The sequence below is a fragment of the Lacerta agilis genome, chromosome 15 (genome assembly GCF_009819535.1).
Source record: "Lacerta agilis isolate rLacAgi1 chromosome 15, rLacAgi1.pri, whole genome shotgun sequence".
Taxonomy (NCBI): domain Eukaryota; kingdom Metazoa; phylum Chordata; class Lepidosauria; order Squamata; family Lacertidae; genus Lacerta; species Lacerta agilis.
This window is the reverse complement of record NC_046326.1, coordinates 41,368,362-41,393,749: the sequence shown is the minus strand read 5'-3', so window position 1 is coordinate 41,393,749 and position 25,388 is coordinate 41,368,362. Positions and strand designations below refer to the sequence as shown.

General features: G+C 50.2%; 1 protein-coding gene across 5 annotated transcripts in view; it reads left to right on the top strand.

The window, feature by feature from the left end:
• SPECC1 (sperm antigen with calponin homology and coiled-coil domains 1) overlaps positions 1 to 25,388 on the top strand; it is an 80,907-nt gene that overhangs the window by 12,365 nt on the left and 43,154 nt on the right. For 4 of the 5 annotated variants that reach the window (XM_033171523.1, XM_033171524.1, XM_033171526.1 and 1 more), the window contains exon 1: positions 9,059 to 9,253. In XM_033171523.1, the coding sequence (XP_033027414.1) occupies positions 9,214 to 9,253 (40 nt within the window). In that variant the 5' untranslated portion in view covers positions 9,059 to 9,213. Of the gene's footprint in view, positions 1 to 1,706; positions 1,843 to 9,058; positions 9,254 to 25,388 lie in introns of those variants that run through there. The other variant, XM_033171527.1, reaches the window with a different exon arrangement.

Genomic DNA, 25,388 nt, shown 5'->3' with positions numbered 1-25,388 from the left:
CTATTCTATTATTATTATTATTATTATTAATCAGTGCTTTTTTCTAAAAAAATGTTTAGGGGTACTCTCATTTTGACTCAAGAAAATCACCATTTTAGAGTTAAAATCCGGGGGGGGGGGGAATAAATACAGTAAATGGACAAAAATACAAAGATTCACAAAATGTTTAGGGGTATGCATACCCACAGAAAAAAGCACTGATGATGATGATGATGATGATGATGATGATGATGATTCCCAGCCCATCTGACTGGGTAGGCCCAGCCACTCTGGGCGGCTTCCAACATATATAAAAACATAATAAAACATTAAACATTTTTTTAAAACTTCCCCATACAGGACTGCTTTCAGGTGTCTTCTAAAAGTTTCATAGTTACTTATCTCCTTGACTCAGGGGTCACATGGCTCCATACCCTCCAACATTTCACCAATGAAAATAGGGGCGTCCTAAGGAAAAGTGGGGCGTTCCTGGGTCAAATCAGAAACCGGGACAACTTCTGTAAATCCGGGACTGTCCCTGGAAAATAGGGGCACTTGGAGGGTCTGCACCTGCACTCTCCATTTAAAGCATTCTGATACCACTTTAAACAGGCATGGCTCCCCCACCCACCCAAAGAACCCTGGGAGCTGTAGTTGTTGTGGGTGCCTAGAGTTGTCAGGAGACTCCTCTTCCGAGGGAACTGGGAATTGTAGTTCTGCTCCCGGAAATCTCCAGGGGAAGACACGACTGCGGAAAGAGATACCATACTGCTTCAGATGGGGCCCAATCTGTGAAAATTTGGTGTTTTATTAAGCTAGAGCAGGGGCGAGGAAGAAAGAGCCGCATCCTTCATCTCACCCACTTTTCCCTTTGGCATGCGGCCCCTGGAAGGCTCCCAACAACAGAAGTTGGCCCTTGGGATGGAAAAGTTCCCCCAGCCCTGAGAATGGAGCCTAGGCTGTGGGGAAGGATGGGGCATTCCTGTAAAAGGCCAGTAGCGAAGGAGCTCAGCAGTTCCTGTAGGGCCCAGTGGTCCAGGGCCCAGTGGCACGGCCGGATCGAGGCCTTTAGAGGCCTTAAGCACTTAAGAGATTTGACCCAAGTCAAAAGAGAAACAATAATAAACCTCAAAATTGAATTTTATTTTTTCAAAACAAAGCTCACAGCAAGATGGAAAACATTGTTTATTTCTATATACTTCCACTTTATTTATATTAGAAAAAAATTCTTCTGCTTTTTCTAATTGCAAAGTCTTTGATCAGATCCTCAGAACTAATCTTCTGTAACACACCTGCTTCTATACTTAGTAGAGATAAGGCATAATCAAGACTGCCTTGTCTTGATTCTTTGGGGATTTTTTATATACTTTTAATGTTGTAAACCGCCCTAAGACCTGCTGGTATAGCGCAGTATAAAATAATAATAATAATAATAATAATAATAATAATTATTATTATTATTATTATTTCTTTGACAGAGAAAATGAATGCTCAGCTGAGCAACCTGTGACCATTAATGTAAAAAATCCAACTGTGGAAAATTTATGTGGTGCCCTCCTTCCCTTGATGCCCTAAGCTCATGCTTACTTTGCTTAATGGCTAATCCAGCCCTGCCTGGTGGCCACAGCTAAGAAGGCCCTGCAGGGATGGGTGTGTGGGAAATCTAAGCTGATGCCTCTTCCTCCCATCTCAGCTCCAGAGCGCTCTGACCCTCTCCTCTCTTGCAGCTGAAGAGAGCCAGCAGTGAAGACATGCTCACAAAGCCAGGCATCATGGCAGTCTCAGGAAGCTCCCGGCTGAAGAAGACCATCACCACGGGGGCCATTTCCGAGCTGGCTGAGAACCGGCTGCGGCCTGCCACAGGTAGGGGAAGGGGTGGGGAAAGCTGGGCGTGGGGTCTCCGATTTCTGCCAGAAAGCTTAGGCAACCCTCTTGCAACTCGCTTTTCATCGCGGCGATAAGCTCACCTGGGGGAGAATTTAATGGGGAGAATGCGGGGGATCAGGCTGGGCAGGGCAGGGCAGGGCAGAATGCTGCCAGCAGGTACCTCCTGGGACTACGATTCCTAGAATTCCCTGTGAAGAAGGACTGAGAATGGTAGCCCTGGGAGTCAGGGTTCCCCTTAACAAACTACAGCTCCCAAATTTCTTTGGGGGAAGTCACACTAAAGAGCTATGATACCACTTTAAGCAGTCATGGCTCCCCCCAAAGAATCCTGGGAGTTGTAGTTCATTAAGGCTGAGGAGAGCTGTTCCCCCATTGCAGAGGTACAATTCCCAGAGTGGTTTCATAGCCAATCCCTCTTCCCAGGGAACTCTGGGAATTGTAGCTGTGTGGTAAGGGAAGTGGGGAGGTCTCCAGACAACTCTCCGCACCCAGAACCAAGTACAACTCCCAGGATTCTTTGGGGGGAAACCATGATTGTTTTAAAGTGGCACTTTAAATGCATGGTGTGAATGTGGCTTCAGTGTAAGGCCCATGTCCCTAAGGTAGCTGTTGAAAGGAGAAATTTTTCTGAGTTTTTGCAGCTGAGTCAAAGGTGCTTTGAGTGGGGTGTGTGTGTGTGCCCTGTTGTTTTTTTTGGGGGGGGGGGAGACTGGTTAATGCTGCTTTGAACACCACCAGCCTTTTGAGTGTTTGCCTGGCATATGACGTGTTATGTGCAAGTAAGTGGATGTCTTAACAACCCCCCCCAAAAAAAAAAACCAGCCGTTAACTGTCTCATGTTATCTCCTTCCTCATGTGGGAGCAGACCCTATCAAAGATGTGCCGCCCTTCTTCCTAAACCTGTGGTTCCCAAAGGGAGTGGTACTTCTCCCTTGGGGGGGCAGTGGGATTAAGAGGCGTGGGGGGGGCGGCGGCGCAGGAGGTAAAAATGACTACCAGGCTTTGAAAAAGCTGGTATCGCTGGATCAAGTTTGTCAGTGTTGTTGAATTAATTAAATTCTAATTGGATTTTGAAAAAATGTGCAATCAGTTGCTTCCGTTTTGAATTTTACTGTTTTATTACCTCCCTTAAGTGCGTTGTGCAAACTCTGAATAATGCTTTCTAGGGGACGGAGGGGGTGAGTTTATAGAAACAAGAGTGTGCGGTGCCCCCAAAAAAGTTGTGGAACAACTACCCTAGAACTTCCTCCCACTGGAGATTGGTTAGCAGGGAAGAACGGCAGGAATTGACGTTTGGAGTTTATTTTTTGCTTGTCTTCAATGGGGCTCTGCTGTCAGGATTTCCTGTGCTCCCCACCCCCGTGTTATTTATGCAGTCTAACCACTGGAGGGCGCCAGCAGTCAGCTCGACTGCAAATGTTGTCTTGGGTGAGAATTCTCGGAGAATCTGATGGAAACGGGAGCAAAAATTGCCCGCTCATTCATCCCGTGCCCAGAAGTGAGATCAGTCTGTCAAACACAATTGCGATTCGCTGTTGCTGCTCTCGGCCTGCAGATGATACATGATGGATGGCGGTGGAAGGTCATCAGCTGAGGGCAACGCTTCGCACATCTGATGCAGCAGGCCCCAATTTGCAAAAGCTTTAATGCCATAGTAATTACCTGCAAGATCTCCTTACACATGCACCCCATATGTGCCCAGTCGACCGCTTTGCTCTGTGGAACTGGCACCAGTGCAGCTGCAGCATAACAGCCGTTGTGCATTTGTAAGGAATTGTTCTTTTTAGTGCGGCAGCACCTTCGCTTTGGCACTCCCTGCCGTCACTGCCTCCTGCGGCAGCGAGTTCCACAGTTTAACTATGCGCTGGGTGAAGAAGGGCTTCCTTTCTCTGTCCTGAATCTTCCAACAAATGGTCCAAATAAAAAGAGAGAGAGAGAGAGAGAGAGAGAGAGAGAGAGAGAGAGAGAGAGATGTGCATTGCAACGGTATGGCTTAGGGACGTGTACCTTGCCGCAAACTTCGCATCTCAAGCGCATGACTGTGTGTGTTTGGGGGCGGGGGGTTCTGTGCTGCCTCCTAGAAAGCTTTTGGCTCTGGTCTTGCAATCCAGACATGCCTCGCCCACTAACCCGGCGTTTGTGTGCCTGTTCCCTAGGAGGCTGGCTGACTAGCCTGGTAGGGCCAAGGCAAGGCAAGGCTCTGGCAGCAAACAAACAGGCTTTCTGGCAAAGCAGCCTTGGCAGAATAAACAAACCCGCCTCCCTGTATGTTTGCAGGGAGTGAGACGGACTGAGTGGTGTTGCTGTTTTAACACCGCTTGGCATAAATGGGCATCTCCATACTTTCTTTCTGTCGTGCCAACAGGGCCCCAGTGGAAACCGGCCCGGTGGCACCTTTTGTGGGCAACTCTCAGGGCCTTCCGAGTGAGCAAAAGTCATGCATCCTTGTCTTTATACCAGGACTGGCCAATCCGGGGGCGCTGTACTGCCTGCCCATTAGGAACAGGTGATCTTGGGTAGCCATATTTCCATTACTTGCCTCAAGGCGAGGCCTGAGATCTCACTAGCGGTGCTGGGTTTTCCAGCAAACCCGATTCCTTTTTCTGATGACCTAAACCAGTCTTCTGCAACCTGGCGCCCTCTCCAGAGGATTCAGACTCATGGCCGTTGTAGTCCAAAGCTTCTGCAGAGGATACAGGAGGCTGCCCTAAAGCAACCCTCATCCAATTTAGCATGACTGCAATATTTAGTAAACAACCCTTAAAAAAAAAAGTCATATTTTAATTTTAGCATCCTGTACTAATGCTGCGTAAACCTATCCGATAACTCGATTTGAAATCTTTATTTAATTATTTTAACGTGGGTGAGACTCTTTGAACCACCCTCTGATGTGGTGTAAATATTTTATGCTGAAGCTTCAAAGCTTAACTTCGAAATATGTGCAAGGTTTTGTGAGAGTTGTGTGTTTTTTTACTAGCGTGCTTGTTAAGCAGTTTAAGACCTGACTGCTTGGTTAGCATGCAGCTCCCTCAAATGTTTGCTGAAATGTTTTTTTGCAAAGTGAAGCGAGGGTGAAGCGGCCCTTGGGGGGGGGGGAACATGCTGCAGCTTCCAGATAAGGTTTGCACCGGTACCCCAGTTCAACACTGCTGCCCCTTGACCCAAGAGCCGTAAGTCTCAGATCAGGGGTGCCCGTGGGGTGGGCCACCAAAGCCCTGCCTCCTCTGCAAACCTGGATGACTGGTTTATGTATTTATTTATTATCTATGCCTGGCTTTTCTGTTGCTGCTTTTGAAAGAGTATTGGACAAATTCATGCAGAAGTCATAGAGTCATAGAAGCAAAGAGTTGGAAGGGACCCCAAGGGTCATCCAGTCCAACCCCCTGCAATGCTGGAATCTCAACTAAAGCATTCCTAACAGAGGGCCATCCAACCTTCGCTTAAAAACCTCCAAGGAAGGAGAGGCCACCACCTCCCAAGGGAGACCATCCCACTGTCAAAGAGCTCTCGCTGTCAGAAAGTTCTTCCGGAAGTTTAGCCGGAATCTCCTTTCTTGCAACTTGAAGTCATTGGTTCAAGTCCTGCCCTCCAGAGCAGGAGAAAGCAAGCTTGTTCCCTCTGTCCATGCGACAGCCCTTCAGATATTTGAAGATGGCTATCACATCTCTTTCCCCCCCAGGTTAAACCAACCCAGCATCTTCAACCATTCCTCATCAGGCTTGGTTTCCAGACACTTGGTTGCCCTCCTCTGCACATGCTCCAGCTTGTCAACATCCTTAAATTGTGGCACCCAGAACTGGACACAGGATGCCAGTGTGGTCTGGCCAAGGCAGAATAGAGTGGGACTATAACTTCCCTTGGTCTGGACATTAAACTTCTGTTGATGCAGCCTAGAATGGAATTAGCTTATTTTACTGCTGCATCACACTGCTGACTCATGTAAACTGTGTGATGCAGCAGCACAAAATGCTAATGCTATTCTAGGCTGCATCAACAGAAGTATACAGTATATCAATGGCTACCAGCCACTGTATCTATGCTCTGCCTCCATGGCCAGAGGGAGTGATGCTTTTGTGGATAGTTGTTCCACTTTGGTCCCACTGGTAGGTTTCCCATGAAGAGCCTAAGAAGATACGAAGAGCCTTTGCCAACCATCCTGAGCTCCTTGAAGGAAGGGGTGTGATATAATTATGCTGTGAACCCGAGGTATGACTGTATATTATTGAAAACAACAAATTGCATTTTTATCCTGCCATTTGTCCAAGGAGCTCGAGGTGGCGTTCAAACCCTCTCCATTTTATCCCCACAACAACCCTGTGAGGCAGGTCAGGCTGAGAGGCAGCCCAAGGTGAGCGAGAGCTTCCTGCCTGAGTCCCCATCTCCCAGGCCCTAGCACAGCACTCCAACCAATATGTAAACAAATTCCTTTTTTGAGATGCGGTCGCTTTCCAGTGCTTGAGACCCCAGAGCAAGTTGAGGAGGGGACTCCCAGTCAGCAGAGCTGGGGGAGGAGGCAGCAGCCTTAATTCCACCCAGGATTCTTTTGCCCACCCCAAGCTGGAGGAATGGCCTTGATTATTTACAGTCTGGGACGCCGGGATCAGAACGCAGCCGTCAAGGTCACTCTCCTGCAGACGCAGGCAAGGCTGGTGCCCCAGGGAGGATTCGACCTTGCCGTTTTCTGCACCACGTTTCCCCTTAAACACACACACACCAGCAGTAACTTAAAAGGAAATAAAATAACTCTTGCTTTCAGCTTTTCATGGTTAATCAAGAGCAGGAGGTGGATGAATATGCTCGGTTATGACTTCTCCCTGTTCCTCGTTCTCCATATTCCCTCATCAAGTGTGCGATTTCAAAAAAAAAAATGTCCTCATGGAGATTAATCAAGGTTCTAGTGTCATTTTCTCTCCATGTGCACATTTTTTTTGAAAAGCAGTTTCCCCTAATATAATGCATTTTTTGTGTTATTTTGGCACACCCGAGATGCATGTTTGCAGGGCTTTCCCTGTTCCCGCAACTGTTTTAACTTTTTTTAATTCAGAATTTTGAACTTTGCAAACCTGCCCTGTGACCTGCTGGTGAATGGTGGTTAGTTGTTGTTGTTCCACTCATATAGGCACTTTTCTGCACATTATTTGGCTGGGGAAATGCACTGCAAAATTTGGAGAAGGGCAAATTCGTTACTGTTTGTGTATCCTTTCAGAAAGTGCAAATGTGGCAGGTGTGCCTTTAAAATGTGAATGTCATCAGATCCCCCCCCCAGTCAAGAGAGAAGTCTTGGTGTTTGTCTGTCTTTCCATCACTCTTTCATAGCATACCCCTTCTCTCTCTCTCTCTCTCTCTGTGTGTGTGTGTGTGTGTGTGTGTGTGTGTGCACGCCTGGAATTGCCCAGGAATTTGTAGAAACCGAAAAACGATGAGAGTTTAAAATGGACAGTGTCGTTTGTGAATTTGGATCTGTCCCACTAAATATCGGAGGAAGTCGCGCCAGAGTCATGTTTCAGAACAGTACTCTGGATGAAGACCCCCACCTCCTCAGGAACCTATAGAGAACCAGCAGGCAGGCAAGCCACTTTCGAAAACACAAAGCAGATAGAGTAATGAAATGCCAGCAGCAAAACCTGGATCCGTTGGCATCCAATTTAATTAGCATTTCAATCCCCCTGTAAAATGTGAACAGGCTCCAATTAGGCCCCAGGCAAGCACTGAGATCCCCTTTGAAGGCCAGGCCTTGTCAGACCCCCTCGCTTTTTTAGGAGGGAGGCCTTACCCGCTTCTGCCCCACCAGCCATCAGGGATCAACAGGCTCTGTTTCTCTGCAATCCCTCACATCAAAGAAGGTCGAGAAGGAGGAGGAAAAAGAGGGACCCTGGGTCTTCAGGATCAGCCAGATGGCCTCCTCATTCTCCCTTCCTGAGATGCAGGCAGGGCACATAGAGGGGTGTTGTGCTCCCCTCAAAAAAGACACGCTCCACTTGGGGGCATAAACTGGGAATGAAAAGAGCAGTTTTCATTTTCTAGCCATGTTGGGTGATTTGCAGCCTGTGGGGAGCAAAGAGTGGAATTTCCCCATTGCTTACATTTCTGGAGAGAGGGACTCTGGCTTTCGAGGCTGTCTTGGCCAGCATCTGGTTGGCCCATGAAAGAGACCCACCAGATGCCTCTGGGAAACCCCACAAGCAAGGCACAGAAGCCACAGCTCTTTTCCCTGAGCTGCTGCTCCCAGGCACCTGGTATTCAGAGGTACACTGCTGCTGGACCTGAAGGCCCTGTTTAGGTATTCTTGTTTGACAGGTCTCCAGTCGTGGACAACTCTGGGGTTGTGGCGCTCATCTCGCTCTATAGGCCGAGGGAGCTGGTGTTTGTCACTGCAACAGCTATGCTGGGCTGGGCTCTGTCTCAGAATGCACTCCCATTTAACCCTATTTAGAGCTAAGAGGACTGAAATCTTGCTTTACTTTTATGAGAAGATATTGGTGGCGGATTTCCTGGGGAATGGTGGTTTAGAAGGTGACTAGTATCAAAGAGTTGGAAGGGACCATGTGGGTCATCATCCTGCCCACAGCCATCCCTGGGTGGGATTCAGCCACCAACTTTCTGGCTAACAGCTGCATGCACTGACCCATTGCGCCCCCTGCTATGGCAATGATGATGGAAACAATAAATAATTATGTTTCCTATAAACTGTAGGAAAAGCCATCAGCTGGATAGCTCGGCTGTTTAGATCCCGGTGCTGATAACGCCAAGGTTGCAGGTTCGATCCCGTAAGGGACAGCTGCATTATTCCTGCATTGCAGAGGGTTGGACTAGATGGTCCTCGGGGTCCCTTCCAACGGCATTGTTCAAATTTGGGGCGAGACTGCAAGCTCCTCGGGGCAGCGCCCCTCCTCTGCGCTCCCTTCTCCAAATGCGCTCTGGCCACGCCGCTGCAGCCTTTGGTGCGCTTTTGCGCGCTGCGCTCCCCTGGCTCTCGGAGGCGCCCTCGCTTCCCTCCTCCCCCTCCTCGGCTTGCAATGCTCTCCCGCCGCCGCTGCGTGGCCTCCCATCCCCGGCCGTGAGTCACCTCGGCGGCTCTTGGCTCGCTGCCGCTGCCGGGAGCGATCCGCCGCGGTGCCCCGGCCAGCAGCGGCCTCCGGGTCTTGAAGCGGCGCGCGCGCAAGAGAGCGAGCGAGCGAGCGAGCGAGGGCGGGCTGGCTGGCCCGGCGCACAATGCCTCCGCCGAGCCCGAGCGAGCCGCTGCCTTTCTGCCGGCGCTCGCAGGGGAGAGCTGCCGCCGCCGCCGCCGCCCTCCCCGCCCACCTGGTCCCATGAAGCGGCCGAGGGGGCCTTAGCGAGCCGGACGAGATGGGCAACCAGCCGGGGAGACCCGAGGAAGTGGAGCCAGGTCTGTTAGCCGCGGGAGAAGTGGGGGCGGGAAGGAAGCGAGGGAGGGGAGATGCCGGGGGGGGGCGCAGGGGGTCCCTCGCAGGTGGGGCTGGGTGGGCGCCCACCGGGCACGTGCCAACCAGGAAAAGCAGCGCGGGACTGCATCCTGACTCGCCGGGGTTGGCCTTTTCTGTCTGGTGGGTGGGTGGGGGGGACGACGAGCGTTAATGCTCCGGAGCCTCTCGCCGTGGATTTCTATTCATTTGCAGAATTCGTTTCGTTTTGTTGACTCGCTTTCGTGCGAGCCATTAGCACTATGATAACACAAACGAGGCAGGTAACATTCGCACATAAGAAACGGTTAGCGGGAACTCTCTTTAGGATCAGGAGTGGAGAGCCTCTCCTCTAAAGGAACAGGAGGAGCTACTGGGGCTCTTGACGGGGGGGTGGGTGTAAAAGTGCTTTTAGAAATACTGTGTGTGTGTCTGTGTTGCATTGCAGGGGGTTGGACTGGATGACCCTTTGGCACCCTTCCAATTCTGTGATTCTGTATAATTATGAATGGTGAACTTTGAGATGATGAATGAGTGTTAGCATCAGTTCACCAGTTGTGGGGTCCTCTTTGTAGGAGAAGTTTGGGTGTTTGGGCGGTGTCATAACAACAAACGGGGGTTCCCCCAGGAGTTAAGCCTCCCCCCCCCAGTTTTGGCTGTGCACATTCCGGGACATCTCCCGAAAGAGGGGGGGGAGGGCAGGGGCCAGAGGAACGGGCATGTGGCAAAAACTCAGGGTGTCCCAAGGAAGAACAGAGAGTTTAAAATTGGATTCAGAGCCAGGGGTGTCTGTAAACACACAAATGGGAGTGGGGGTCAAATTGTGCTGGGATGTTGGGGGCCCGGTGGATGTCTCTCCCAGAATGCTGCAAGGCCCCTGGGAATTGTGTGTTGTTTTTTATGGGGGAGACAACAACCAGCTGTGGCATCCAGCTTTTCTGCAGAGGTGGGGGCAGTGGTGGCGCACCCTAGGGAACGGTTACCAGGCCTTTCGGAGCAGCTATGTCTTTTGTGAGAATCTCTCCCCTCCCCTCCCCTCCCCTCCCCTCCCCTCCCCTCCTCTTCTCTCCCCCCCACCCCCATTGTCCTCTTGGAAGTGCATCGCTATGCATGTTAAACAGGGAATTGGGGTTGGGGGAAGCTTGTGGAGAAATAAAGGAGTGTGTGCTCCTTCTCCTCCTTTGTGGGTCCACTGAAAAGCCAACCCCCCCCCCCCCAATTGATGTGTGTCTGTCTGCAAGGCTGGCCAAAATGATTCAGAAAGCAGCACGCCTCTCTTGCCTGTTTCACAGATCTCAGGCGCTGGTGGGTTTGTCTTAGGGGCCCCTAGAGATTATTAGAGGACTTCTTGTGGGGCATGGTGGTGGTGGGAATAAGATGCCCTGCTGTAATGCAAACATTTTGTCCTGTAGCTAAGAGCTGCCCTGGGGGAGTCTTCCCCTACCCCATACCCCTTCTGGGTTTCAGTTAATTTGATGCTGCTCATTTAGAGGTCTTTTCAAAAACCTTCTTACTGCTCAGGCTTTTGAAGTGTGCTTTAAACTTTTTATTTTTTCTGCAAACAGCTTTTTACAGGGGGAGGGTAGTTTTTTTGTGTTTCGGAGGAATGCTTCCTTTTTGTTATTTAACTTACATCTGATATTTTGTTGTAAACTGGATGGGCTGCTGTGTAAACAATCAGTAGCCATACCAATATTAAGAGGGCTCTTGCCTGGCGGTAGGACATCTGTAGGAGGTCCCCTGGTTCAAGCCCCAGAACCACAAGGTCAGACTTTGGCCTCTCAGGTAGGGTTGAGTGGGAAGGCCCCCTGTGTGGAGCCCTTAAGAGCTGCTGCCAGTCAGCGTCATCAATACTGCACTAGATGGACTCAAGGGGCTTAGTACAAGGCAGTTCCTTGCGTTCCTGGTAGTAAGAGATTCTGCCGTGGCTAACCTCACCCTCTTCTGACCTACCCTGAAAGCAACTTCTTTTTAAGAATAAAACGGTATACAGACTGGTACCTTGGTTTAAGAACAGCTTGTTTTATGAACAACTTGGATTAAGAACGCTGCAGACCTGGAAGTAGGTGTTTTGGTTTGTGAACTTTGCCTTGGAAGCAGAACATGTTCCGCTTCCTGTTGAGCGTGTTCAATTTGCAAATTGAGTCCCACGCTGCTATGGGAAAGCACGCCTTAGTTTTAAGAACGCTTTGGTTTAAGAATGGACTTCCGGAACGGATTAAGTTCGTAAACCAAGGTACCACTGTATTCTTCCCCACGTAAAGACAGCAGTGCCCAGCCCCAGAATTTTAGGCAAGATAACCCCTGAGCCCTCTCCTGCAACCCTTGATCCAAAAGAAACCAGAATGTGCACACCATGATTCCTCTGCCTCTTATGAAGTAGACCATAGTCCCGCAAAAGCTGATGCCGTAAGACGGTTGGTTCTTCTCCTTTCTCTGCAACAGCTTGGCTGCCTCTCTCCCCCACCCCTTGGAATCTCTGCAAGGGTGGCGCTGGTGTGCCCTTTTCGCTAGGAAAGGGCACAGCAAATGCCAGTCCTGGCCCTCCCTGATCCACTTGTAGAACCGTTTGTTGCTCTTGCTCCTATTGCAAAACATCACTGCTGATTGTGATGCAGCTGGCAATTTGGGGGAAAGAAACTGGGGGGGGGGGGACACATACTGGGCTTTTGCCATATTGTCATTTTTTTTGTCTGTGACCTCGCCCTCCCCTTTGCATCTCATGGCCTCAGCCTTCCTTCCTCGCCACCCAGCAGAAACCTTCCTCCGCTGCCTGCAAGCTGCCAGCCCTCGATTTCTGCTCTCTAAAAGTAACATTTAAACCACTATGATACCACATTAAACAATCATGGCTCCCCCCCCCAAAGAATCCTGGGAACTGTAGTTTGTTAAGGAGTTGCTGAGATGCCTCATATTCCCCTCCCTGAGCTACAATTCCCAGAGTGCTTCAACAGGTAATCCCTCTTCTCAGGGAACTCTGGGAACTGCACCTCCCTGCTTCAAACCCCGGAGAGCTGCTGCCCGTCAGTGCAGGCAACACTGAGCTAGAAGGACCAAGCACCCGATGAAGGCAGCTCCTCCTGCACGGCCAACTTTTCGCGCTCATAATGAAAAGGAGCAAATATCGGGGATGGAGGGGGCATTACTGCAACGGCAAGCGCAAGCACCCGGCAGCTCATGGCTGAGGGAGGAGGCCAAATCTGGGTTTTGTTTGGGGATGTTGTGGTGTCTGAAAACGTGTGAGCAGATGCTCGCCAGAGGGCAAGCTGCCCCAGGGCCATTCTAGGAAGCAAATGGTGCGTGGGGCACCTGCCCCACACCCTTGTCTCGGAACATAACTGCTACGAATTCTGCTGGTCTGGGGAATTCAGGTGTTTACCGCTGAGGGAGGGTGGGGCTCCTGTTTAGACTATTCAGGGAAGGGATGGGAGATTACTATTTTGGCTCCGTGTTCTGGTGCCAAGTGGTTTTCTCTGAGGACGCGTCAAAAGCCCAATTTAAGCATCATTCTGCTGGAATCATCTCTCTGGGCAGCTCTCCCTCCCTCTCTCTCTCTCTCTCTGTCTCTCTCTGTCTCTCTCTGTCCAAAATGGCTGATATTACAAAGGTAGACAAGCTCTGCACATGCAGGTTCCATTGTTACCTGTTGTTGCCTCCGGTAGGCCTCTGCGCCATGAATTTGCCAAACCCTTAACAGAAGTGATCTCAGCTAGCAACCTCCTCCACCGGCCAGCATAATCCGTACTTATATGAAGAAGTTATTTCCTTAAGCAAGAGATTTCGGACGATAATTTAACTCTGTTGCAGGGGGTTGGACTAGATGACCCTTGTGGTCCCTTCCAACTCCACAGTTCTATGATTCCGTTGATTTTGATAAGCCTACTCTGTGTATACCTCATTTTGATATCGCTCCCCCTTTAAAAAAAAGTTTCAACCTATTTTATTTATGGCTTTCTACTGGAAAGGATTATATTCATTGGCATAGTGTGGACATAATGCTAAGTCATGTTTTATAGGTTATTATAAAAAGACATTTGAAGGCAGCCCTGTTTAGGGAAGTTTTTAATGTGTGATAGTTTTATTGTATTTTCAGTATTTTGTTGGAAGCCACCCGGAGTGGCTGGGGAAATAATTTGTTGTTGTTGTTGTTAAATTATTATTATTATTATTATTATTAGTAGTAGTAGTAGTATCCTGCCCAGCACCTTATCTGTGGTTTCTTTGCTGCCAGTAAACCTTGGTTTGTTTTAACTATGCCTTGTTGTTGCACATGCAAATCTTGCACCCGTCCCTAACCATGGTTTTTTTTGGTCCCATCCAGATGCTCACCTAGCAACAAAGACAGGAGGCAGGAGCAGCTGGAAAGACAAAACAAACCTTGGAGAAACAAGCCACAGTTTGCTGGCGCGTCTGTGGGACAACCTGTGGCTTGTTAAACAAACCATGGTTTAGCATTGTGTGACTCTTTCTGCCAGCATCTCTCCCTCTGTTCCCCTCACCTTATAAGAAAGCTTCAAATACTTGGGCAAAACTGTTCCAGCCCCTTGACCTGTTTGGCCATGCCTTTATCTAACTTCCTCAGTTCTGCATCACCTTCCTTGGTTTTTTTTGGAGATGGGGAACTTTTATCTCCCCCAAAAAGATCTTGTCTCTGCAGGCCGGGATTCTCCGCTCTGGGTCTGATGAGCCACCTCTGCCTGGCAAGAACCTTAAGGAAAGTTCACAAGCTACTTTATAACAGGATGTGACTACCATATCCAGGCCCTCCTCTTCTCTGTGAGTCAGGAGCTGTTTGTCTGGGTCTACAAAAGAAACTTAATCTGATTTACTCCCCCTCCCCCTGTGCTGAAACCCAGGCCTCGGGGCATGTGCAGAGTGCTTTGCCTGCAAAGCAAGCCAAATGCAAACACGTTTCTTTTTTTGAAAAAGTAAAGCATTATTGTGTCCCTGAAGCTTGTTTCGTACGTCCTCTCTCAGTCAACAACCCTCCTGACAGCCCTGCAATGTAGAACAGCGTTGCTGTTTTATTTATCTCCAACTAGTGAGTGAAAGAGAAACCGGCCGGCAGCAGCAATACTTCTGAATCCCTTGGGGGCTTTTGGTGGTGACTGCAAGGACTGGACTAGATGTGACCCCTTGGGCCTGATCCAGGAGCCAGGCCCTTCTTCCATTCTCAGGCGGCTCTTGTAAGCCAGTCAAGCTGCGTGCTGCCAAAGGGGTGGTGGAAGGGAGAGAAGAGAAGGGAAACTGGCCACTCCAGTGCCCCCTCACCAGCTTATCTAGCCAGGCAGGGGGGGAGATTCCTTTCTATTCCTGGCCCCAGAGAACGCTGGCAGAGCTGTGAGGAAGGCCACCCATCTAAGGACATTTTAATAGGGTATGACTCCACATTGCCCTGGCCTCCAAAATTCTCTGCTCGGTAACCCAAGAAGAATTCGGGTGTTGAAACCGTGAGAGAGGAGAGTCTGCTCAGAATAATTGCCACTTTGCTCCGCATCTCTGTTTCCAGACCCAATTCAAGGTGCTGCTTTTAACCTGTATAGCAGGGGTGGGGGAACCTCACCCCTGGGGGCCAGACCCTCCCTCTATCTGGCCCCCGTGATACTCCCAAGGCTTCCCCGCCTCCGCCAGCGCTGCTTCACAGACTCGTCTTTGCCTGGCTGGGATTGGGCCCTTGAACTCTGGCCCTGCCTCTGTGCTTGCCTGGATGGAGGATGGAGAGGGGCGGGCGAGTGCAAGCGTCTCGAAACTAGCCTGCTCTACGAAAGTTGAAATTTACATGCATCTCGGGTGAGACAGAAGGCGCAGGAGAGACAGGCCTCTCTCCTGCGCCTTCTGCAGATCTGAAGGCCACCTAGGTTGGCAGACATGGAAGGAAACTCTCCTTCAAATGCTCGGGGCATGAGCCATGGAGGGGAGGTTTGGTGCCAGGAGGGAAAGAGTGGAGCGGGAGGCAATGGACGTTTGTCCCGTTCTGGGCGCCACAGTTTAAAAAGGATGTCGACAAGCTGGAGCATGTGCAGAGGAGGGCGACCAAGATGGTCAAGGGTCTGGAGGAATGGTTGAGGGAGCTGGGGATGTTTAACCTGGAAAAAGATGAGACTGAGAGGAGATACAATAGCCCTCTCCAGATATCTCAAGGGCTGTTGCATCATGGAGGATGTTTTCTCTTGCTCTGGAGGGTAGGACTCAAACCAATAGCTTCAAGTTGCAAGAAAGGAGATTCTGACTGACAGTTAAGAGCTGTTTGGTGGTGGAGCAGACTCTCTTGGAAGGCGGTGGGCTTTCCTTCCTTGGAGGTTTTTAAGCAGAGGTTGGATGGCCATCTGTCATGGATGCTTTAGTTGAGATTCCTGCATTGCAGGGGTTTGGACTAGATGACCCTTGGAAAGTCCCTTCCCATCCTACAGTTCTATGATTCTGTGACATTGCTGGGACCAAGGGCAGAGACACAGTGACCCCGGGCATCTGATAACAGGGCTCTTCTTCCCACCCACCCCCACCAGAGCTTCTCCATTGTTTCTGCTTAATCTAAAAGATTGCGGAGGAGGAGGAGGAGGAGGAGGAGGAGGTCTGGGAATGGAATTTACAAGGTTGTGACTCGTAGGAGGCAGGAGGTCCACATGCCAGAACAAACCCTTTCCCCCATACCAGGGTGGCTCAGAAGCAAACCACCACGGCTGTTGTGTCTGGCCTCAGCCTAACGCTTCCTGCCCAAACGGTGCCTTTATTATAATTATTATTAAAAGTTACAGCACGCTTCCGCGAGCAGATATACTACTAGATACTTTTAAATTCACCTGGGTGTTGATGGTGAAGCAGAGAGAGATCAAGAGCTACTGAAAGAGTGTGGCATAGTGGGTAGAGACCAGGGTTCAAATCCCCACAGGGTTGTCGTGGGGCATTGAACAAGGAGAGGGAGAACCATGCAGGCCACCTTGAGCTCCTTGGAGAAAAAGGCGGGGATATAAGTGTGGTAGTAAATGAAAGTAAAGGTTTGTTTGCCGGGAGATGAGATGATGTTGACTGTTTAATGAGCAAGCTGGGTTTCTCCTTCTCTGGAGGGTAGGACTCGAACACATGGCTTCAAGTTGCAAGAAAAGAGATTCTGACTCAGCAGAAAGGAGATTCTGGCAGTAAGAGCCGTTCAATCGTGGGACGATCTCCCTCAGGAGGTGGTGGCCTCTTTATACGCAGAGGTTGGGTGGCCATCTGTCAGGGATGCTTTAGCAAAGATTCCTGCATTGCAGGGGGTCATACTAGAATCCAGCGGGTTGAAGTGGATGACCCTTAGGGTCCCTTCCAGCTCTATGATTCTATTCAATTGGCTTATCATTGCGCAAACTCCCAAACAGCGACCGTCTTGAAACGCCTTAGGGTCACCCACTTGTGACAGAATGGCCGTTCATTGTGGAAGAATTCCATATATCCAGGCAGGGGCCGCCACCCCCACCCCCCATGCAAAGGCCACCAACCTATCCTCTGTTATCAATGGTTCAAGGCACTCTTTAAGAACTTCTTGCCTTTGGAGGAGTTGCCTGTTGCGTCTCTGTGCAAGTTCCTGTTCCAACTTCTTGCCTTTGGAGGAGTTGCCTGTTGCGTCTCTGTGCAAGTTCCTGTTCCAGGAGGCACGTGCAGTGCAGAAAGTTGTTCAGGGGTGGTTGGAGACTCCTTGAAAAGTGTGTGTGGGGGAGAGATTAATCATACTCTTCCAGGTATAAAAGCGAAGGGTCCCTCCAGTTTAAATCCTGGAGCGGGGACAGACGAAGTGTGGTTCGGCTGCCTGGCCCTGCTCTGCATTCTGGGTGACCTTCGAAGGTTGAAACTGTGGCTTTGGCTGGGTGATTGCTTCCCCCCCTGTCAAACCAAAAGCCCCGTTAGGCTCTAATAAACTAGGGCATTTCCCAGCCCTCTTTCAATCAGCAATTTGTTAATGACACTTCATTGACAGGAGCGTTTGGCCAGAGGGTTAGGCCAGGGTGAAATCAATTTGTCTGTGGTTTAGGTGGCAGTGCCTGCAGAAAATAAAATGAAATTGTGGAACAGCACAGAGGATGTGGGGAGATGGGACGAGATTGGACTCCACCCTCAATGTCAGCTTCCTGAAATTACCGTGTCTTTTGTATCATTTATTTTCAAAGTAACGACTTTTGATTTTGACAGGCTCATCTTTCAAATAATACAGGGATGAAGCTTTTGTTTTAATTAGAAGTTGACGCTCCGTTAATAATATTGGGCGTGCAAAATAACCTTTCCTTCCGGGTAACCTGTGGCTCTCCCAGCCCCTTCCAACTCCCCAGTTCTATGATTCAATGTGTGTAAGTGAGCGAGAGACAAGAGTCCTGGCACTTTGAGCATCAGTTGCACTTTGCAGCAGGGTGCTTGATTCCCCCAAACCCGATCCCCTCGTTCCTTTGGCCAGGGGTGGGGTCTGCAGTTTTTTCTCCACCGGAGCCACGTTCCACTCTTCCCGCCTCCCTAAACCGCAGCAAAGCCTGATGTCCTTGCCTCTGTGGATAATGATTAATCTCCTGGCGAGGAAGCTGCTTCCTTGACGGGTGAAGGAAAAAGAAAGGGAGAGAGACAGGTTTAACCTCCAACCCAGCCCGGCTAGGCAAGAATCAAAAACCCAAGACTTTGCCAGCAAGGCCTAGGTTTCCTAGAAAGGAGACTGACAGCGGTATTGCGAAGCAGGCGTGGGGAACAAACCGGATCCATTCCTGCAGGCCAAATCCTTACCTGCACACACCCCACAGGCAGAGTTTGACAGGTGGGTAGGTCCACCCACTTGTCCATTGCCTAATGTCAGGTCACACTCCCCCCCCCTTTTTTGCACATGCAGGCAGAAAAGGTGGGTGTGTTTGCAAAACTTCCCTAGTGTGCTGGCGATCAGCAGACATCAGGTGTAGGGGAAGTGGATCTGGCTTAACCAAAACAATGGTGTGGGCCAAGTGAGAAGGTCTGATGGGCTTAATCCGGCCCACAGGATGCAGGATGCAGGGACCCCCCCCCCCCCAATTACCTTGGAGGCTGAAATGAGTTGTGCCAAGGTATTTCTTCCACCAAGCTGTCAGAGTGTGATATCAACTAGAGTTGCTGCCTGTGTGTGTATTTTTTTTAAAACCTACTTAAGAGCATTTAATATAACTAGAAAGTGCTGTGGAGTGGCAGATTTCTAGAGCAGGGAGAGGGAGAGAGAGAGAGATCTGGGGTCCAAGCTCCACAGAGCAGGCTCTGAGCTTAAGCCCTACCTTGCAGGGTTGTTCTTGGGATAGGAAATGTAGATATATATGAGAGAGAAAGCCCTTGGCTTATAGCTCAGCGCTACTGGTGGAACACCTGCTTTGATTGTAGAAGTTCTCAGGTTCAGTCCCCAGAATCTCCCAAGAAAAACCCTTCTGGAACTCCTCTGAAGCTGCTGCCTGCCAGTGTTGACTGGGGAGCCACTGGCCCGGCACCCAAATATTGGCCCTCGATACCTCTCGGTCTCACCCTTAGAACTCTTCCTTGACTGCACCAGTCCCTGGCCATGCTCTACACCCTCCTTGGGAGCCCCTGCCCTGCTGGAGCGTGTCCTCGAATGCCCTGACTGGAGTGTGGCCCACTGCCCAAAGATCTGACCCCGTTTCCCCCTGGTCCCGCCCAACACCACGTAAGTTCTCCACAAAGGGGAGACTCCCCACCTCCCGTGCGGAGTGGACAAGCCTGAGCCAGGTGGGCCCCTGGTGTGACATAGATAATTGCAGAGTTGGAAGGGGGACCCCCAAGGGTCATCTAGTCCAACCCCCCAGCAACGCAGGAATCTCAGCTAAAATATCCATGATGGATGACATGGTCTGAAGCCGCTCTCTAGGTCCAGACGTTTCTACAAAGGAGATTCCTGCTTGTGGGAGGCGACTGGGGAGTGAGTGGCTGTTTCATTGTCCATGCCCACAGAGATCCCACATCCCTCCTTAAGGCCACGATCCTAAATTGTGGGGTAAACCCCCACTGAAAATAGGGGCAGGATTTACTTCTTAGTCAATGTGCTTAGGAACACACAGTGTGTGAAATCTACACCCCCAGGTGGGTTTTGCACTGATCTGGGCAGCTCAGGTTTCGGGGCCTTTTCTTTCCATAGAAATCCCCCTTCCGATCTGGCTGTCCCTTAACCGACGTGAAGCGCACACAGCTGTGTGGGGCTTTGCCAGCGCACTGAGCCAACCAGCCAAGCACGCTTTCTAGCTAACCAGCAGAGAGGGGTTGGTGAATGAAAGATTTAGAAGCAGCATGGGGAAGTGGGGGGGCAGCTTGGGGGTCATTGCCATATCCTGCAGGGCCATTTCCAATACGTTCTGCCCCAGAGGCAGTGAGCTTCTGAATACCAGTTGCTGGAAACCACAAGAAGGGAGAGTGTGGCTGTTGCGCTCACGTTCTGTTTTGGGACTTCCCGTTGGGGCGTCTGGTGGGCCTCTGCGAGAACAGGATGCTGGACTAGATGTGTTCTGTCCTGATCCAGCCGACTCTGTGCTTAAGTGGACTGCCTCACGCCGGGATATCTTGGATTTCCCTCTTGCCTTGTGTTGCGTTCCCGCTCAAGCGTTTCCTTGCATTTTGTTGAGGGGCTGTGACTGGATAGGAGAGCATATGCTTTGCATGCAGAAGGTCTCAGGTTCGGTCCCCACTGGCATCTCCAGGTGTTGCTGGGAGAGAGACCCTGCCAGAAGCTTTGGAGTGTTGCTGCCAGTCAGTGCAGGCAGTACTGAGCTGGATGCACCCGATGGCCTGACTCTGTAGAAGGCAGCTTCCTTTGTTACTGTTCCATTCCTCCCATTATTCAGAACCACAAGGACTGAAATCTTAACATTATTTTTTGCAGAGAAGGGGCCGCAGCTCAGAAGGTCCGAGGTTCAATCCCCAACGGGCAGCTCTTGGTAGGGCGGGATTCGCATGACGATTCCCACCAGTAGAAACTTTTCTCAAGGACTTGTGCAAGTGATCTTCCCCCTCTGCTCCCCCCGCAACCCCTCTGCGCTCCCCCAAATTGGGGTGCTTGACAGAACCCAAGGAGAGGCAGAAATAGTTCTGTCTGGCGAGTCCTCATGCTTGCCCTGATGGAGCAATTGTTTTAGTATGACATTGAGCTCCTTCCTTAGGGCCCTGTGTTTGGGGCAAACCAGTGTCTAGAGTTGCATCTCTGAGTTGCTGTCCTCATTCCAGCTTCCACCGGCTGCTTGGGGTGTCATTGCAAGCCATATCTTGGGGAGCTGTGGATTTCCGGGATTGACTAGGGAACTTCTGGGGCAACCCCTGCCATTCCAGGGGTCTTCACCTCTTTTACAATGTAAGGAAATGCTCAAGGACTTGAAAATAAAAGAGTTTCAAGCTGATGAAAACTCGCATGGTGCTGTTAACATTTCTTCGGTCTCTTTAACTGATTGACAGAAAATCATACGCAGGCAAAAGAAAGTGCCTCTGTGACAAAAGGAACCTGCTTTCACCTTTTTGCAGTGGTGAGCGCACAAGTCTTTGCAGGCACCGCTCAGAATTTATTCATGTAGAAAAGTATTTCTAAACCGCCAACTCATTTAGGGAAAAGGTTGTAGCTTGGTTGTAGAACTGCCTCCTTCGCATAGGAAGGTCCCAGGTTCAGTTACTGGCTGAGCTGGATGGTCCCAATGGCCTGGCTCAGGAGTGGGCAGCTTCCTGCCTTTTCCTGAAAAATGTGGTGATGTGCAATGAAATCATTTTAACATCATTAAATAGTTAAATGCAGAGCAAATGGCCAACTCTGTCACTTTCGTAGTTTATGACAGAGCAAGCGCAGGGGTAGAATGCTCACTGAGTGCTTTGCAGGAGGGGGCGGAAAACCGGAAGGGGATGTATTGGAATATCCTAAAAGGGGCATGGCTGGCTGGCTGGCTGGCTGGCTGGCTGGCAGGCACACTGCTACTGCTGGTCCACACACATATATATATAATCTTCTACCTGTTTAATCTGGGATAACTGTTTGTCAATTAAACCTCTTCAGTCTAACCAGTTCAGAGCCTTGAAATGAGTCCTTTTCCTTCTCTCTCTCCCCAGCAACATTTATTTATTTGAAGTCATGTGATCCTACCTGTCTCTCAAGGGGATTTTTTTTAAAAAAAAATGAGTAAAGATTTGGAGCCTTTGCAGATAAGAGCCAGGCAATTATTGGCGATTCTTATCTGGCAACAATGGCATTAACATCAGTAAGGTTTTTACCTAGCTGGAGAAATCTCTCTCTCTCCTCCCAGCCTGCCCTACCATGCTCAGGCATCACTATCAGCACCCCCAGCAACCCAAGCAGCATTCCTTCCTGGGGCAGGGCCCCCACCTCCCTTGTTTGCAGCTTCCTTGTGGAAGAATACCGTATCTTCCCTGTGCAGTACAGTCACCTGCAGTCTGGGGAATAACCTCCAAATACCGTGATCTGCCATGCCTCTACCACACACCACAATAAAGCCTCCATGTTCCGAGGCAGTATACCTCTGAATTCCAGGCACTGGCTGATGAATAACAGAACTGAGTTTTAATGCTTTGTTGTGTGTGTGTGTGTGTGTGTGTGTGTGTGTGTGTGTGTGTGTTGGCCACCCCCTGTTGGAAACAGGAGACCTGGTCTAAATGGACCTTTTTTGTTCTGATCCAAGAGGTTCTTCCAGGTCAGTGACATCTGCACAAAACCACAGGGTGGCCGGGAAGTTAGAGCATTGCGTCATTATCTGCAGAATCTTGGCTTTCTTTTCAAAGAGGAAACGGAGCCGGGGCGAGTTTCTAGTCCTCAGGAGTTGCAAAGAAATGCTAGAAAGGGTGGGGCAGTAGTGCTACAAGCAGCGAAACTGAATCAGATTTCCAGGGAACAATGAATACAACTGCTGTGACAAGTTTATATCTTTCCGGATGAAGCTCAGAAAAAGAAGAGTCGTGGTTTTTATAATTTACTCAGGTTTCTGATATGTAATTTGCTCCTACAAAGGTCAGTGGCAGCCACAAACTTTTCTGGCTAGAAAGGGAGGTTAGCTCGTTCCATGGATGGTAAGGCTATCAGTGGCTACAAGGCAGAACGGCTGTATTTTCCTTCCACGGTCGGAGGCAGTAAATGCCTCTGGGTGCCAACTGCTTGGCAGCATCTGGTTGGCCACTGTGAGAACCATTTGCACCACCACACTGCCCTCACTCTCCATTAGGCCTCACTTGCCATCAGTGATGGCAGCATGTAGCCCTAGCTGGCACCTGGTTGGCCACAGTGAGGACAGGATGCTGGCCTAGATGGGTCCCCTTGGGCCTGATTCAGTGGCCAGGCTCTTCTGGCATCCATTTATATCTCGCTGCCCTCGCTTTCCATTTGACTTCACTTGCTGTCAGTGATGGCAGCGTGCAGCCGAATCCGGTTAGCCATCGTGAGAGCTGGATGCTGGGCCTCCTTTGGCCTGATCCAACAGCCAGGCTCTCTCCCGATGTTTTTGCATTCAGGTTCCAGCCTGTCAGATCAGTTGGCGATGCCCAGGGGGCAGTCATCTCTGGAGGCCGTAGGAATGAGAGATCTGGAGGGGGCAATACCAATTGCAAACACAAACCGGCCCGGCGACTGCACAGAGAGAGAGGGTTGGTTCTGTCTGCTCCTACCTGGGAGCTTTCTTCATAGCTGCCTGGGGAGACGGTAGGCCCAGGGCAGGAAGATTAGCCACATCGCCCGGGTGTTGGCTCTCTGACTCACCCCTCTGCAAACAGACACACGGCTCCAGGCAACGGCATGGTGGCTTCTTGCGGCTGGAGTGTCTCTTTGGTGCACAAAGTCCGAGGGCCACCTGGCGGCTCCCTCCCTTCAGAGCCGGTGCCGCCCGGAGGTTGAGAAGGCCGAGCCAAGCGGTAAAGTCCAGGAGATAACGGCCCCTCTGCTGTACTTTTTCACGTTGTGCATAGTTAAACTACGGAACTCCCCGCCACAGGAGGCGGTGGTGGCCACCAGCTGAGATGGCTTTATTATTATTTAGTATTTATTCGATTTATATACCACCCTTTAACAAAAGATCCCGGTGCGGTGTACAATAGTAAAAACATTTTACAGAGCGTAATAATAAAAACAAAGCATAATACAGTGGTGCCCCGCTAGACGAATGCCTCGCTAGATGAAAAACTCGCTAGACAAAAGCATTCGTCTAGCGGAAGGCTGCCCCGCAAGACAAAAAAGTCTATGGGGCTGCCTCGCAAGACGAAAATATTTTTTTTCGTCTAGCGAAAGCCGCGATTAGCATTGGTGCTTCACTAGACGAAAAAATTGCTAGACGAAAATACTCGCAGAACTAATTATTTTCGGCTAGCGAGGCACCACTGTAATAGATAGCATATCTGTTCTGCGGGCCTTGCCGCTTCCGCCTCCCCCCTGCCGGACTCTTGTCTGTCCAGCAAGCCTATGATCTCAGTGGAAACTGCTGTTGTATCTTTGCCGAAACGCTCCTAACTGTCTCCTCCTCCCCCCACAAACGCTGCCTCGGTCTTCGATAAGTCTGTTATTTGTTCCTCCCTGCCTTTCCGTTTCTGGCTTTCTCTTCTTATTATTTCCTCTCTTTGTTCTCGCCATTCTGTCTCTTTTCAATTATTGCTTTTTGCCCTGGCCCCCTGCTTTCTGCAAATTCGCTACGAAGCCCATAGCTGAGCCAGGAGGGTCAATTTGCACTCCTTGGGGTTGGTGGTCCTTGCCACGTCCCTCTTTTTGTGGGTGGGCTGAGTCTCCCCTCGCCAGCCCTTCATAAATTGTTCAGTTCAGCTCCACAGAGACCGACCAGAGCACACGGCATCCTTCAGAATCGACGAACTTTGGAACTTCCTCCCGCAGGAGCCAACAATGGGCAGCTTTAAAAAAGAGGATTAGAGAGATGCGCTACCCCTGAGTTACGACCCTGTGAAAACCGTTCCCTGTTGTCCATTCACGGTGTTTAGCAGTGCTATGGGGAGGGTCGATTCGGCCAATTTGGGTTTCTCTCCATCTCTTATTTCCCTCCCCATCTTTCAAGTCACTTCTCCACATTTCTTTCTCAGTTTGCATGACTCTTTTATGTCCTCGTGAAAAGTCACCACTGCTACTGTCCAGATTCATTTTTAAAAAACATTTTTGCCAATAGATGTCTTTTCAGGTACACTGTACCCCTAACACAAACATCCATGGACTCATTGCTGGTCTGTGTTGAAAGAGAGCTGTGTCTCGGTTTGCATATTGTTCCGGGAAGCGCCGTTTAGACAGGCTCATGTTTAAATGCAAACCCAACCAAATTATACACATCCGGTTATGTGGGGCTTTTGAGAGCCGCCCCTCCTCCTTGCGCTGTTGCCGCTGTATATTGGGCTGCTCCCTGCTCTGTGTCCAGTTTGCTGTGCATTCTCTTGAGAAACAAGAGAATTGCAGGGTTGGGAGGGCCCTCCAATTGCCATCTAGTCCAACCCCCTGCAATGCAGGTGTCCCAGCTGAAGCATCCCTGACAGAGGGCCATCCAACCTCTGCTTGCAGACCTCCAAGGAAGGCGATTCCACCACCATCCAAGAGAGTCCATTCCTCCATTGAAGGGCTCTTTCCAATGGCTTTAAGTTACAAGAAAAGAGATTCTGACTAAACAGTCAGTAAGGGTTGTTTGACAGTGGAACGGCCTCCCTCGGGAGGTTGCGGACTCTCCTTCTGTGGAGAGTCTGGATGGCCATCTGTCTTGGATGCTTTAGCTGAGAGTCCTGGGTTGGACTGGATGACCCTTGAGGTCCCTCCCAACTCTATGATTCTGTGATTCCTACCTGGAGATGCCTTCTGCATGCAAATCTGGGGCTCTCCCACTGTATGATCAGGTGGGGTGGGGTGGGGGGGGTGAATAACAGGCTGAAGGAAAGATGACCAGCACCCCCCTCCACACACACAGAGAGAGTCAGAATTCAGGGGGCTGGGAGAAAGGAGGGGGCTATTTTGCACCAAAAGGAGGCACAGAACAGTGTTGCGTTACACGCATAATAGAAGGCCAAAGACAAAGGGCTCAGTGTTTTTTTGCAGAGGGCGGGGGAAGGAGATAGTGCAGGCATTCTTTGGCTGTGGAGCCAACAGCTTCTCTCCCCCCCCCCTTT